At 35.0% G+C, this 17422-nt stretch overlaps 1 protein-coding gene across 3 annotated transcripts in view; it reads left to right on the top strand.

Annotated features, from left to right (window-relative positions):
• The window catches only part of Asx (transcriptional regulator additional sex combs), a 391735-nt gene that overhangs the window by 278088 nt on the left and 96225 nt on the right, over positions 1-17422 (top strand). For all 3 annotated transcript variants that reach the window (XM_090415600.1, XM_090415599.1, XM_090415601.1), the window contains one exon: positions 2822-2981. In XM_090415600.1, the coding sequence (XP_090271726.1) occupies positions 2822-2981 (160 nt within the window). The remainder of the gene's footprint in view (positions 1-2821; positions 2982-17422) is intronic.

Raw genomic sequence — 17422 nt, 5'->3', positions numbered from 1 at the left:
GTATTATGTTTATTTTATCTGATATCCCTTTAATGTATGGAATGGTTACAGTTTTATTGTAATCTTGTTTATTTTTGTTTTTAAGTGAGGTCTTGTGAAGAATTTTGTTGATAGTATTTTGGCTGTAGCCATTTTTCAGTAAGGTATTGCTGATAACTTTTAATTCATCTTTAAGTGCTTGTTCTCTGGAGCATATATTCCAAGCCCTGTTTTTTAGTATGTTAATGACACCTAGTTTGTGTGTATATATTAACAGTATATGTAGGCTTCCAGTAAGCAGTGAAGAAAATCCTGCCATAAGGAAGACGTGTGATAAGTGTATCTAGAAAAGTATATGAATTATATGCATTTGTGTTGTTTGTTTAGATGGCTGAGGAGAGTGTCTAATGTCTGCCGGCCATAGGACCAGGTAGCGAAAATGTCATCAGCATATCTTAGCCAGACTTTGAGTTTTAAAGTAAAGGAATCTGGAGCACATTGCTCAGAAGCTAAGAAAAGTTAGCAATTGGGGGTGGGGTGGGGAGATAACGATGACCCATGGCTGTACTACCTTCTTTTTATAGGTAGAAAGTGTTTTGCCACACAAAATATCCAGAACGTAGCACGTGCAAAGATGGCTGTGATATCGAGAATTTGTTCTCTAAAAGAAGAATTGTGTCTTTGATTAAAACATTTGCAAAAAGGGCAGAGACAAAAAAAACTAACTAATAAATCACTTTTTTCTAGTGTTATGTCTTTAATTTTGTTTACAAAGTGGTGTGTGTTTTTAATATAGGAGGGGGAATAACCTACCAACTCCTTGAGTGTTGATGCTAGTTTCTTGGCTAGATGATAATCGGAGTTGTCTGTGTCTTCAACTATCTGCTAGAGCAGTATGTTCTGCTTGTGAATCTTGTGTAAACCATAAATTCTCGGTGAATGATGAAAGTAGTTTTTTAACTGTATCCTTGGGCCAAGAAGTCACTGTTTTAAGTAATTTTTCAGTTTTCTTTTTTATTCAATTAGTTGGGTTATAGTTAACAAGTTGATAGGTGCTGTTGTCTGAAACTAATTGATTCATTTTTTTGAAGTATGTTGTTCGGTTTAAAATAACAGTGACACTGCCTTTATCAGCTCTAGTGATTATGATGTCCTGATTTGATTTTAACAATTTCACAGCTGCCAATTCAGATTTGGTTAGGTTGCTAGTTATTGTTTACGTGTTATTTAAAATGTTCAAGGTTTCCAGTCGTATTTTATCAGCTATGGTGGTTGGGAGAAATCTTAAGCTTCTTTCAGGATGGTATATAAAATCTGATTTGTTAATAGTCCTGGGTACCACAGCAAAGTTTAAGCCTGTACTAAGTAGTGAGAGTTCACCATCATTCAGGGTGTGGTTAGAAAGGTTGATCACATGACTGTTCATTGAAAGCAGTTGGTGACTCCTGTTATCACTTAAATTAGTTAAAATAGTATATCATTTTAACTGCTAGAGTGTGTGCTCTTTCCAATGAGCATCTGCCTATTGCATTGGCTTCATTTTCTTATGTGGTCACCATTTGAGTGAGGTAGTGTTAGTGAATTGTTTCAAAAAATTGAAAATTTGTAAATCAAATTCATACCATTTTAGAGAGAATTGTGACTAGTGAGAATTGTGGTGATTCCAATATGACCCAGAAACAAATGGCAATCACTGACATCTCCAAGACAGCAAAATGTTTGACTGCAGAAATCTTTAGTCAAAACAGTGCTGGTTTATTCATGTGAAATTTGTTCCAGAGTGCCAAACATTGACAGTCAATATTATCTTGGTCTTATACATAACCTGAATCAATGCACGAGACAAATGAGACGGAAGCAGTAGTACCAAATAAAGCTGGTTGTTGGTGCATGACAGTGCACTTGCACATTTTCTTTAAATGTGAAACAGCTTCTCACTTCCAACTCCACCACAGTGAATGCCCACCATATTTGCTGGACTTGGTTGTGATGAACTTTGTTTTGTTTTCAAAATTGAAAACGAAATTCAAAGGATGCCAGTAGCAGTCGTGGTAAAGGTGGACCAAGCTCTCATCACTACTTGCCTTAGTATCTCCCTCTGGGTCTGGCTCCCACTGATGAAACCTCAATAAAGGTCGAAACCTGTCTGGGTAGTGGCCCTTTCCTTAATGCATATCATTATACATGTCCTCAAGGAGATGTTCTTTGCATTATGGGAGATACTAAGACAAATAGTGATGAGAGCTTGGTCCACCTTTACTACATTGCCTCAGTCCTGAAGATACTTCAGGCACAAACCTTGTTTTGTTTGCTTACACTTGGATAAAGGATTAAACTAAATTTATTATAAGAAATAAATTTAGTGGTGGTGGTCGGCAGTAGATAGCATTGGTGTAGTTACAGTCAGTTGGTGATTGAATGGTGCCGACGGAGTTGTAGAGCAGGTGACCTCCCTCGATGAGTCCTTGGACTCCCTGGAGGTGTCAAATAATAATAAGATAAGACATTGAGATAGTGACATATGCAGACTTTTTATACAGTATAGTATTCATGGATACTAATTTTCTGAAGGAGAGTATTATAGATTGAACTTGATTTCTTCTACTCCTGTATCTACCAGTACATTATAAACTAAGTTAAAAACAAAAATACCACAAAAACTTTGACAAAAATAATAAAAATAATTGCTATTTTGATCTTTTAACCTTTAAGTAAAGAGAAAACCAACCTTCTTAAGAGAAGGTGGTCTTCCCCTTTGAATTCTCCCTTGCATATCTCACAGTAGTAAATATAATTGAAATGAAAGATATAATAGTTTACTCTTTTTTTTTTTTTATCATAGATATCTTCAGCATATGCAGGAATTAGTAATGAAAATTCGCCGTCAGACAATAACGAGCTCTTAAAAGGAAAGAAGAATACGGCAACAGATAACGAAATAGCTCCACCAAATAAAAAACTGAAATCCTCATTTACGGTTCTACCATCAGTTCAGACAACAGGTGAACAATTTTATATATATATATATATATATATGAAAGTATATTATTAACAGACATTCTGTTGTGAAAATCAAATAACTCATCATTTTCTGGTATATACCTGCAGGAGGGAGTACTAGATGTTATGATATTTCACTGTTTGAAGTATCATAACATTTCATTACTACATAATTTCTTATCATTAGTTTTCTTCCAGAAATGTTTATTGTTTATCATATTTCTCTGATTTGATCAGCATTTACATTTCAGCCTTCTAAATTATCCCTTCTTCTTCTTTTTAAGTAGCTTCTCAGTTTAAAGGTTACCAATCATGGAATGCCAGAGTGTCTGATCCTCTGTTATTCTTTTGATCTCATAGCTCTTGTTACCCATCCATTTCTTTACATCATCAACCCAAGAAGTTCTTGGTCTACCAGGAAATCTTCTGCCCTCGAATTCCCTCCAGTACTTCCAGAGACGTTTCCCTGTTGATCCTCTTAATGTGTGTCCTGCCATCTTGCACTTTCTTTCCTTTAGTGTTACGCAGTGATCAGCATTCATTTTAGACAAATTATGACTCTACAACTGTCTGAAATGAAATCTTGCACTTTCTCTTTATAAGGTCTTCCATGAGTGCTCCTTTTGTTCCCATTAACTTCAATATCTCTTCATTAATTTTTTCTCATTCCAAGAAATCTTCAGTGATCTTCTATAGCATCATATCTCAAAGGTCTGCAGTTTCCTAATTATAGATTTTGTATATGTCCACGTCTCACGTCCATAATTCAATGTGGACTATACATAGGATTTTATTATTCTTATTTTAGTCTGTTTATTTATTTCAGAGGTCATTAGTAATTTATTATACCAAAATGCTTCTTTTGCCTTAGCTATTCTTGATTTTATTCCTTAACTGTTGTTCCATCTTCAGTGATCCTAAATAATTATAAGCCTTTACATTTTGAATGAATCCTGTTGATATTCTTAAATTTGTGTTTGTTTGTTTTTTACCCCAAAACAAAAAAAAAAACAAAAAAAATAGATAAGATGTGATTTAGTAAATTGTCTTTTAGATTTTAAGTTGTGGTTTAAGTTCAGAATATTGTAATTTATCTTATTAATATATTAATTTATCTTAATGTATTTTAGTATTATTCAACTATTTTCCATTTTTTAGTATACTGAAGTGTGAAGACTCAATTTACTTAATTATTGTTGAAGTTAAGACTGAATTTTGAGATAACAGAGAATTATCATAGCAAAATTACATATATCCAGGATCTTATTTGTATGCTTAGATTTCAGTATAAAAATATATTCCCACGGTTACCCTAGTGACCATGCGCTTCACAACCATATGACTGGGGAAGGAGTGTCCCAGGTTCGATTCCCGTCGAAGATGTGAGGAATTTGAGGATCTTCCTCAGCCATAGTGAAGTTAGCCGGTCTTTGACACGGGCAGTAGGGTTTTTCCCGCCAGTTTATCTGGCGTTTTTCATCCCACAATCAGGCAAATTGGCCACTTGAACACACACGGATATACAGCCATAAATACTTAACCCCCCCCCCCCCCCATGAGGAGCTCAACTCGCCTCAATAGGGACTGGGGAGAAAAAGGGAGGAAACTCCATATGAATGAATAAATAAATAAAGTATAAAAATCTGATACTACTTGCAAACTATTTTTACAAATAGGTGCAGTAGATAAAATTTAATAGCTTAAAACTTACTCACATTGGTGCAATCCATGATAGGGTTTAATAAATAAATAGAAAATTAAACTTTTCTACAAATAATGAACCATTTTATAAACATTCTTCACTAACCCACTTTGAAAATTCTTTTAAACATGTTCCCTGTATCCGATAGGATATTTAAATTCCCTTTAATACCAGTTCTTTCTGACCGAATAGTCTTATGTCTCACAAGAAAGATTTCACTTCACTTGCATATAGCCATGATAATATCCAGAATCTATACAAAATAAACTGCCGCTTCTTGGGCTGACTTTTACATTTTGTTAGTGCTAGGTCATAATATATATGATATAGAAAATTCACATCAACAGCTTCTGCAGGAGAATCTAAAGAGAAAGTAAAATATTTCTGCTATTCAGGCACAATATTTAGGGAAGATGGCAAATCGAAAAACAGACTAGGAACAAGAAAAGATAGTATAGTGGGGGGAAAAATTTGCTGAAACACTATAAAACTACACTTTACAAGATAGTGTTCAAACCAATTTTAACTTAAGAGTCTGAGAGTTGGATTAAAAATAAAAATAAAGCAACTGATCAAAGACTAGAGACCACAGATATAGAGTTTGGAGAAAAGTCAGAGGAGTGAACAAATGGCATGCAGAATCATATTACAAATTAAGATAACGGGAAGAACTTGACAATGTTAGCATTCAAGAACGCAGGAGCAGGGCTAATCTGAGGTGGCAAGGTCACTTAAACAGAATTAGAGAGAGGAAAAGTTAGTGAAACAAGTGTTGACTCCAAGAAAAGACTAGAGGAACACCAAGATTTAGGTGGACTGTGTTGTCAGAAGTGCCGTAGACAGTGGTTTTTAGTGCCAAAACACAAAACTAGGTATATAAGACAGTGTTCATGCAAATTTTAAGATCAGAGGTGGTTTTAGTAAAAAAAAACAGTTGGTCAAAGATTAGAGACACAGTATGAGAAATCTGAGAAAAATTAGGAAAGATAAAAGATGACATCAGTGGCAAAATCATTTTAAACTTTCCCATACAAGTTGTGAAAATTGATACAAGTAGTGCAAAACAAAACTCTGGTGTTAATGCAGAACATATCATTACCCTGCCAATTTCAAAATTTTTATAACTGCTCCTTACCTACAGACTATGAAAGAAACACAAACATTTTTGCAGATTGGAGTTTTTTTGTTTTTTTTTAAAGATATTGAACTTTGATAACTACTCTTTTAGACGTAATCAACCAAGGAATCCTATGGACAGTCATGTCTTCCTTTGTTTAGGCATTATCGTGCAGCACAGAGGTTGAAATTGGCTTCTGAGCTTCATGTGAAATGCAAAACACACAATTAGCTGTAATTTTTTAAAAGGTGCTATGGATAAGAATTTTGAGGAAATGCAACCAGAAAGCATGACTTTCTGTATATGAAAACATGAATTGTTCAGAAAATTTTTAAATATCTAGTGAAATGATCTATTCTGCACTATTACTCATTGGCAGCAATGACACTTCCTCATCACTGTTTGAATAATATATAAAAGTTTCTATTTGAATAAAAAAAAATGATGCAGTTACACTGAAAAGCATTACAATCAAATTTCAGAAATGCTCTGACAAGAATTTTAAAATATTTTCCTTCTTAAAAAAAGAAACTTAAATGTGGTGACAGGTGATGACAAAGTTAGTGTCACTGCTGAGAATAAGAATGTTTGTATGATGCCCACACTGAATTACAGAACGGATTAAAATGAAGATGTTAGGAAGGAATTAGCATTCAAGAATGTAAGAGCAAAGCTAATCTCATGTGGTATGGTCAGTTCAAGAGATTGAGAGATATTAGCAAAACAGGTGTGTGATGCCATGATAGTGGGAAAATGGCCAGAGAAAAATCAAGATGTAGGTATATTTGATGCAGTGCAAAGTGCCTAGAAGACAGAGATATGAGATCTGATAATAGTGAAGTACTGACAAGTGACAGACTATCTTGGAGGAAGTTATTCTGTTGATAGGATGTTATTAATAATGTAAATTAAATCATGTAGTATTGCCATAGTATCCTGGATCCCCACCTCCCAAGGATGACATTAGGAATCTGAAGACAATGATGAGCTTTGAAAGTTGAAAAAGTTTCTAATCCTATACAAATACCAAATTTTCCTAACATTAGAACACTCATTAAAGGAGTGTTTGAAATGGTAAACCAAAGTTCTCTGAAAATGTTTGATTCTATTAAAAGAAAGGCAATTGATAATTATATGACTCTTCTCTGTGTATTCCCTTAGTCACTCAAACTTATTCCACTTTCTTAAACAAATTCTGCTGAAATGGCCTTTGATTTTCCACTAAGCTTATAAACAAAAGTAGCTGCTGGTTTTTGCGTATTTAATACTAAGCCATAATTCTGACTGTTTTTGATTAATATTTCAGCCATATTTTGTAACTGTTTTTTGATTTCACTGTGAACACCAAATCATCAATAAATCTAATATTGTTAATTCTAGAAAATAAGGGGATAAACATCCTTTGTTGTTTTATAGCCAGTAAGCGAAACTAAAGATCGATAACTACGATCTATAAGTTTCATGCCGAAAAACTATCGGCGAAGGCAATTCGAAGTAAAGGTGGAGCAAGCTCCCTCACTGTTGATATTTTCTCATAATGTAAAACACAGCTCCTAGGAGATGTAATACTGTCATACATTATGAGGAGAGGTCACTACCCATTTTATCTTAACTAAAATATAATTACACCTTTATGGCATTCGTATAGTGAAGGTATGTAAGTTTTTTTCACCAAGCTTTGATATCTTCCAGGTCTACCTACTCACTGATGAGACCTCAAAAAAGGTTGAAACCGGTCTGGGTAGTGACCTCTCCTCATAATGTAATGACAGTATTACATCTCTTAGGAACTGTGTTTTACATTATGAGAAAATATCAAGAATAGTGAGGGAGTGTGCTCCACCTTTACTTCGAATTGCTTCGCCGATAGTTTTTCGGCATGAAACTTATAGATCGTAGTTATCGATCTTTAGTTTCGCTTACTGGCTATAAAACAACAAAGGATGTTTATCCCCTTATTTTCTATATTAAGGTGCCAGAAAACTGGCCATTTGGCTTTTTATCTTAACTAAATTGTTAATTCTAATTACATCCTTTATTGCATCAATCTAACTAGATCATATTTTTTAACTCGGAGGTCTTTTTCATATCATCTTACATTAGCTCTGCTTATTAATGCTCTTGAATTAACAGTTGAAAATTCTTTTCCAGTATCTTCATTTGTAATAGGGTTCTGCTAGTTCACTCTCCTAATTTTTTTCCTGCATTTCATTCATTCTAACTAAGCTTTCCAATTACATGTGTTAAATTTGGTGTGAATCGTCTTGTCTACTGCTGCCTTGACTTTTTTGATGATTTCTCACTTATTCGCTATAAATTTATTCATCTAGCTTCCTGTCATACCAGCCTTAATTTTTTATTTATTTATTTATTTATCTGTTATATTTAATTTTCCATTTTCACCAAAATTTTTCATAAATAGATAAAATAGGTAACCCATTCTGTTGTTATTGAGAATGCACTTGATATTTTCTGTTTTCCTGTACTTTTTTTTTATCAGTTTTTAGTCTTTTTATAGTTGATTTTTACACCAATTTGTTACAGCAGTGATTAATACAAAGGATATTTTGCAATACATATCAAATAGAAAGAGTACTAGGGATCACCTGTTGGACTTGTGGCAGATGTATTTAAAAGGATTATCTACCCAGAGTAAGAAAGTACCCTCCAAATATCTCGTATTTAATATCAGGTTTGATACTACTTTCCTTAATAATGTGGTGTCCACAATTGCCTTGATATAAAACCATGTTTTATATTCTTCATTTCTAAAACACTGCACACTTGATTATCATTATCATAGATTTCTCTATGGAGTCTGGAGACTCACACTAACTTTTATACACACAAGACCTATCATACCTCTCCTTAAACTCATTCACTGTTGGGACACTCACAACTAATTCTGACAATCCATTCTGGTTACTCACCAATCAATGCAAAAAATCTAGTCTGCACATCCTTATTAACCACATTCTTACACAACTTTCAACAGGTGACCCGTAGTTCTCTCTATTTGACATGTATTGCAAAATTTCATTTGTATCAATCTTATAGAAACCCTTTAATAACTTATACATTTCTATTATGTCCTATCTTTTCCATCTATCAACTAAACTTTGTGACCCACACCATCAACCTATCCTCATAGGCAACACTCCACAGACCTGTCACCACTTTGGTCATTCATTGCTGAATCCCCTCCACCACCTCCTCATCCCCAAGAAGTCCAGGTGACCAAATCTGTGCACAGTAGTCAGTATGCTGCCAAATCATAGCCTTATAAAGAGGGGAAACCTCCTTATCTTTACTTGTTAGCATGTTTTTCAGCATCTAAGAAATCCTTTGAACTATTTTGCCAACTTTTGCAGTATGCCCTCTAAACTTCAATTCTCTATCCACCATTACCCCTAAATCCCTAACTTCATCAATTTCCTGAAATCCAGTACTATCAATGTGATGTACCACATGTAATCTTTTCAACCTGAACTGCATTACCTTACGTTTTGATTTTGCAACATTAAATTCATAATCATTCTACCTTGCCCACAATGCCAATTTATTTAAATCATCCTGCAGAATATCGACATTACCTTTATCAATTATTTCCCTTCTCGGTTTTGCATCATCAACAAACAGCTGAATAAACAAATTAAAGAATAGTGGCACTAGGACAGAATCCTGAGACATTCCACTAGATACCCTCATTCTCCTAAATCCCACTCCATCATATTCTACTCTCTGGTCTGTCTGTCTGTCAGCTACCCCCCCCCCCCTCAATCTATACTATCAGCTTCATATTCATTCCCATTTGCTCCAATAATAGTTTTCCATTTTGGTATTCTGTCAAATGCCTTTGCAAATGCATTACAAATACCTTTGTAATTTGGTATTTATAATGCATTTGTATCTAGCATTTGTAATGTATAGACATTTCCCTTATCTAATTCTGATGTCACTCTAGAATAAAATTGTACCAAATTACTAAGGCAGTACCTACCTTTTACAAAGCTGTACTGCTCACCATAGCGTATCATATTCCTGTCCATCCACTGCTGGATCTTACTTTTCCACTACTTTACACACCACCACTCCTGAGATACTAACTATTCTGTAATTTGCTACTTTTCTCTTGGAATCGCCTTTATGTAATGGAATTATCTTACTCTCTTTCCACTCCCTTGGAACCTAGTCAAAGCTGAGACTTAGATTGAACAACTTCATCAGTGCCAATTCTCTTGCACATTCATGTAGTACAAGGGCTGACATTCCATCCAGTACCTCCTGTTCATCTATCTCAATAGATGAACAGGAGGTGAGTCACATCAGCAGATGCTGATGTGACACACCTTCGCAAAGTGATCACTCAAGCAATTTGCCTCTGTCATCTTTCTATCATGACCATTGATTAAAGTCATCACTCTGTAGTCATTTTTCCTCTTACTTACTATATAACGAAAAAAACTATTTTGGATTTACTTTTTGCCTGCTTAGCTAATTTTCTCTCATAATCGGATTTGGCCTTCTTTACCATACTGATCACTTTCTTGCTTGCACTTTGTACTGCTTATGAGTATACACCTTTCTCTTTATATTCCTTCCACAGGCACAATCCACGAGGATGATTAGAGATTATATCTGTAATAATCCTCATAATCCCCACTTGGTTTAGTCTCCTGGCCATTGGTAAGCAGTCTGATACTGCTTCTTGATTTCCAAGCTCATTTCCATCTCCACCACCACACAGGTTATTTTGTGTTTTAAGGTTTTCATTTGTCACCTTACATGTTTTTTCAGCAAGACTTAAATAGAGATTTTTTTTATTACACTCCTATGATTTCTTGACTATCTGTTGTAAGGTCTTGGCAATCCTCTGTTTGGTCTGAACTCTATATCTCCAATCCCTATTCCCCCCTTTAACTATTTTCTTAATCTTTCCTCAAGTATGCTTGTATAAATATTTCCTGGAACACTAAATAATGAAACTTCATGCCTTGGATAATACTCAGATCTCCAACCATAGATTTTTCTTCTTGGGATAGCTTACATCTCTAGCCTCTGGGATAAATACTTATTTTCCATTTTTCTCATCCAAAATGTAAGTGTACTGCTTAAGAAATGTCCACTTCTTCCATGTACTGTATAAATATCAAATATGTTCAGCCTTGGCTCACACATTTGAGATAATGAACCTAAAAGCTCCTGAGAATGCTTTACTATCCAGAAAAGAGTAATCCAATTAACCAATACCAACTCACCTTGCAGATTCACTCGGATTACTTTCTCTCAGATATTTTGTTTCTGCTTTATGACTCTTGTAGGCACTCTTATTACTGAACAAACTTCTCTTTCTCTTCATTCATTTTGTCCTATTATGTTGGACATGTGATCTACTGATGTGTTTCTTAGCTCAAGGTAGCGATTCTTGTGGGGGGGGGGACATAAGAAAGACTATTTCAGAAGTAAATGGAATGAATGATGACCAGCAGCTGCTTATGTTTAGTGGAAAATCAAAGGCCATTTCAGCAGAATTTGTTTAAGAAACTGGAGTAAGTTAGAGTGACTAAGGGATACACAGAGAGGAGTCATATAATTGTCAATTGCCTTTCTTTTAATGGCATCAAACATTTTCAGAGAATTTTGGTTCACCATCTCAAACATTCCTTTCATAGAGGAGTGTTCTAATGTTAGGAAAATTTGGTATTTGTATAGGATTAGAAACCTTTTCTAAATTTTCGAAGCTCATCATTGTCTTCAGATTCCTAATGTCATCCTCGGAAGGTGGGGATCCAGGATACTATGGCAATACTACATGATTTAGTTTACATTATTAATAATATCCTATCACCAGAGTAACTTCCTCTAAGATAGTCTGTCACTTGTCAGTACTTGACTATTATCAGATCTTATATCTCTGTCTTCTAGGGCACTTTGCACTGCATCAATCCACCTACATCTTGATTTTCCTACCATCACGGCATCACACACCTGCTTTGCTAATATCTCTCAATCTCTTGAACTGACCATACCACATGAGATTAGCTTTGCTCTTACATTCTTGAATGCTAATTCCTTCCTAACATCTTCATTTTAATCCATTCTGTAATTCAGTGTGGGCATCATACAAACATTCATATTCTCAGCAGTGACGCTAACTTTGTCATCACATTTAAGTTTCTTTTTTTTTAGAAGGAAAATATTTTAAAATTCTCGTTTGAGCATTTTTGAAAGTTAATTGTAATGTTTTTCAGTGTAATTGCATCATTTTTTATTCAAATAGAAACTTTTATATATTATTCAAACAGTGATGAGGAAGTGTCATTGCTGCCAATGAGTGCAGAATAGATCATTTCACTAGATATTTAAAAATTTTCTGAACAATTCATGTTTTCATTTACAGAAAGTCATGCTTTCTGGTTGCATTTCCTCAAAATTCCTATCCATAGCACCTTTTAAAGAAAAAAATTACAGCTAATTGTCTGTTTTGCATTTCACATGAAGCTCAGCAGCCATTTTCAACCTCTGTGCTGCATGATAATGCCTGAACAAAGGAAGACATGACTGTCCATAGGATTCTTTGGCTGATTAATGCCTAAAAGAGTACAGTTATCAAAGTTCAATATCTTTTTAAAAAAAAACAAAAAAACTCCAAGCTGCAAAAATGTTTGTGTTTCTTTCATAGTCTGTAGGTAAGGAGCTGTTATGGAAATTTTGAAATTGCCAGGCTAATATGTTGTGCATTAACACCAGACTTTTCTTTTGCACTACTTGTATCAATTTTCACAACTTGTAATGGAAAGTTTAAAATGATTTTGCCATTGATGTCATCTTTTTTTTTTTTCTTTCCTAATTTTTCTCAGAATTCTCATATCTGTGTCTCTAGTCTTGGACTATTGGACTAACTGTGTTTTTTACTAAACCACCTCTGATCTTAAAATTTGCATGAACACTGTCTTTTATATCTAACTTTGTGTTTTGGCACTAAAAACCACTGTCTACGGCACTTCTGACAACCCAGTCCACCTAAACTTGGTGTTCCTTTAGTCTTTTCCTGCTATTTTGGCATCAACACTTGTTTCGCTAACTTTTCCTCTCCAATTCTGTTTAAGTGACCTTGCCTCCTTAGATTAGCTCTGCTCCTGCATTCTTGAATGTTAACGTTGTCAAGTTCTTCCCATTATCTTATTCCTATCCAACTTATCAAAGACTATCTCTAGTCTTAGATCAGTTGCTTTATTTTTATTTTTAATCCAACTCTCAGACCCTTAAGTCACAATCGGTTTGAACACTATCTTGTAAAAGTATAGTTTTATAGTGTTTCAGCAAATTTTTTCTCCCACTATACTATCTTTTCTTGTTGTTAGTCTGTTTTCATTTGCCATATTTAATAAAAATTGTGCCTGAGTAGGTGAAATATTTTACTTTCTCTTTAGATTCTCCTGTAGAAGCTGTTGATGTGAATTTTCTGTATCATATATATTATGACCTAGCAGAAACAAAATGAAAAGTCAGCCAAGAAGAGGCAGTTTATCTTGTATAGATTCTTGATGTTATCATGGCTATGTGCAAGTGAAGTGAAATCTTTCTTGTGAGACATAAGACTATTTGGTCAGAAAGAACTGGATATTAAAGGGAGTTTAAATATCATGTAGGATGCAGGGAACATGTTTAAAAGAATTTTCAAAGTGGGTTAGTTAAGAATGTTTATAAAATGTTTTATTATTTGTAAAAAAGTTTAATTGTCTATTTATTTATTAAACCCTATCATGGATTGCACCATTGTGAGTAAGTTTTAAGCTATTAAATTTTGTCTACTGCACCTATTGTAAAAATAGTTTGCAAGTGGCATCAGATTTTTATGCTGAAATCTAAGCACACAAGTAAGATCCTGGATATATGTAATTTTGCTATGATAATTCTCTGTTATTTTCAAAATTCAGTCTTAACTTAACAATAATTAAGTAAATTGAGTCTTCACACTTCAGTATACGAAAAAATGAAAAATAATTGAATAATACAAAAATTCATTAAGATAAATTACAATATTCTGAACTTTAACCACAAGTTAAAATCAGAAAAGAAAATTTACTGAATCACATTTTATCTGTTTTTTTTTTTTGTTTTGTTTGTTTTTTTTTTGTTTTTTTTTGTGGTAAAAAAAAAAAAAAACATATATATATATATATATCTATCTGAATGGCAGAGATATATCTGAAGCCTGAATGGCAAAGAAATAGAGCTAGCTGAGGAATTAGATAAGTACCAGATCGACATAATAGGGGCGACTGAAACAAAAAAGACAAAAACTGGTGAGATCATTCTGAGCAATAAATACAAATTGTTATATTCAGGGAATGACAATCAAGGAAAAGAAGGAGTAGCCATAGTATTCAACACAAAATACGAGGTTAATCTTCTTGAATGGCAGTCAGTCTCAAGTAGAGTAATGTGGGCAAATATGAGAATGGGAAACTGGACAATGAGACTTATTTGTGCCTATGGTCCCACAGAAGGTTCTACTAAGGTAGAAGTGGAGGAATTTTTTGATGCTTTAGAAAAAGCAACTGAGACAATGAAAAAGGAAAAGTTGGTCTTTGTTGGAGATCTAAATAGCAGAGTAGGAAATGATTGTGAGACATACAAAAATATTTGGGGAAAATTTGGAGAAAAGAGCAAAGCTAATAATAATGGCAAATATTTGTTGGATTTCTGCTCAGGACATAGACTGGTTATTACTAACACCATGTTCCAACATGAGAATGTGCACAAATTCACATGGAGAGAAGAGGCAAGGAATAAGAAAAGTCTATGTTATTGTTGATAGTGATATTTTCTCCCTGTTGCAGGACACCAGAGTGTACAGAGGATTTGAATTTGGAAGTGATCACTATTTAGTCTTGAGCAGGATAAAATTGAATTTCATATCGAAAAGAATAACATGTAAGAAAGTTTTAAAGCGAATAAAAATTGAGCAGCTCTCAGATGTGAACTGTAGACTAAAATACACAAAGATTATTGAAGAAAAAATGAAATAATTTGAGAACAGGAACCAAAACTTGGAGATTCAGTTGGCAAGCCTTGAAGAAAACCCTAATTGATTCAGCCAGAGAGGCATGTGACAATGTGAGATAATCTGCAAGGATAGAAAAATCAGAACCCCATGGTGGACACAGGAAGTTAAAGAGGCAGTGAAGAAAACGAAGAAAGCATATCAAAAGTTCCTGGCAAATAAGTCAGCTTGTGCTCTTAGAGAATATAGAGACAAATGCAAGAATGCTAAACACTGTGTAAAACTAGCTAAACAAAAGTCATGGGAGGACTTTGGCAAGAACATAGAAAATAAATATCAAGAAGGTGGCAAAATATTCTGGAGGTTGTTGAAGAAGCTTAGGAATGTAGGAAAGAGTGCTGTAAAAGGAGTTAGAGATGATAAAGGTGACATGAAAATGGAAGAAAAAGATATCCTTGAAGTATGGAGTAATTACTTCGAAAAATTGCTAAATGAAAAAAAAGTGATACCACAGTGGTAAAAAAAAACACTGACCAGGCATACAGTCAGGAATACATATCCATACTTGAAGTAGAAAAAGCCATCAAAGGCTTGAAATGTGGAAAATCAGCAGGGGTAGATGATATTTGACCAGAAATGCTGAAGTATGGTGGTATAAAAGTCTTACAGTGGCTTCACTGCATAGTTCAAAAAACCTGTACAGAGGGACGAATTCCCGATGATTGGAGTAGAGCTCTCATAGTACCCATATATAAAAAGGGAAATAAAACTGAATGTGAGAATTACAGAGGTATTTCCCTACTGAGTGTTCCTGGCAAGATCTATGCAAGTATACTTGAGAAACGGTTGAGAAGAATTGTGGAAGAAAAGCTTGGTGAAGAACAAGCCGGATTCAGGCCAAATAGAGGCTGTCAGGATCAGATCTTCACTTTACGAGAAATAGTCGAGAAAGCATGGGAATATAAAAAAAATCTGTATTTATGTTTTGTCAATCTGGAAAAAGCATATGACAAGGTGCCAAGAGAGAAGCTATTCAATACGCTACAGTTATATGGTGTCAATGGCGTATTATATCAAGCAATACTTAGTCTGTATTTGAGTTGTAAGTTGGCAGTTAGAATTGATGGATGTACAGGAAGATGGTTTAATGTTAATTCTGGTGGATTGATACAGTACAAAGTGCCTTAGATGATAGAAATATAAGATCTGGTAATGTTGGAGTCTTGACAAGTAACAGACTGATTTGGAGGAAAATTGTAGATAGGAAGTTAATCTATCTATCCCAATGGCTTTAACAGGCCTTTAAGGCCCACAACCTTCCAAGCATCTTGGATTTCGTAACCGAAATACGAGGATAGAATGGTCATTCCTATGCCTCAAGGTATTCTTGGCTGTATCCCTGTGTGTTCAAGGGGCCGGTTTGACTGCTTGCGGGATGAAAAACACCAGTTAAACTGGCAGAAAAAACCCTACTGCCCGCGCCCAAGACCGGCTAACTTAGCTATGCCTGAGGAAGATCCTTCAGCTCCTCACGTCTCCGACGGGAATCGAACCTAGGACACTCCTTCCCCAGGCATATGGTTGCGAAGCGCAAAGCCACTAGGCTAACCGCGCGGACATAGGAAGTTAATAATGATGTAAATTTTTCATGTAGTACTATCATATCCTGTACACCCCCATGAGGGTACATGGCAGGAATTTGATGATGATATATCTGTGCTGGCCTGGTTGGCTGAGTGGTTAGCATATCTGCCCTCCAGCCAGAAGGCTGTGGGTTCAAATTCTGCTGTGGGCAAGCATGTTTGTGATAGTCTGTAAAAATACTAGTGGTGGTTGTGGATGGTAGATGGCATTGGTATAGATGATGCGGTTTGTTGTATTTGGTGGATTGAGTGGTGAATACAGAGAGTTGCAGAGTGGCTGCCTTCCCTCAATTAGTCTTTGGACTCCATGGAGGTGTCATGTAGTAATAAATAATAATAATAATAATATATATATATATATATATATATAGGGGGTGCTTAAGGGTCAAAGCTGTATAACTGAGAGGAGACCTCCACATAGCCTTTAAAGGAATGCGGAGAACCGACCAGGGCTTCTGACCTAATGTCCAATCCTCACCTTCTCGTGGTGCACCCTGTTAGGTATCTACTTTGATACTGAACGAACGAGGATTGGCTGGCAATTTGGGATTTTGCAGACCAAATTGTATTCTTATTGGTTAAACCAAAATAAAAAATGATGGTACAACATGACAAAATTTCATGCCAGCTGGGGCGTCGCCCGGTTAAACAAGGCCCCCATTGTTTTCGCCAAGGAACCAGGGCGAACAGCGAAAAGTCAGCTACTGGAACAAATCTGAAAACAAACCCCAACTCAACATCACCAGAGTTAGATCGGTACTATCAACGTAAGAAGCCTGAATGGCAAAGAAATGGAGCTAGCTGAGGAATTAGATAAGTACCAGATCAACATAATAGGGGTGACTGAAACAAAAAAGACAAAAACTGGTGAGATCTTTCTGAGCAATAAATACAAATTGTTATATTCAGGCAATGACAATCAAGGAAAAGAAGGAGTAGTCATAGTATTCAACACAAAATACGAGGCTAAT

Source organism: Typopeltis vanoorti, chromosome 3 (assembly GCF_054136105.1).
Source record: "Typopeltis vanoorti isolate ZY-2024b chromosome 3, IOZ_Tvanoo_1.0, whole genome shotgun sequence".
Lineage (NCBI taxonomy): Eukaryota > Metazoa > Arthropoda > Arachnida > Uropygi > Thelyphonidae > Typopeltis > Typopeltis vanoorti.
The sequence above is the reverse complement of the archived record's forward strand: the minus strand, read 5'-3'. Positions and strand labels throughout refer to the sequence as shown.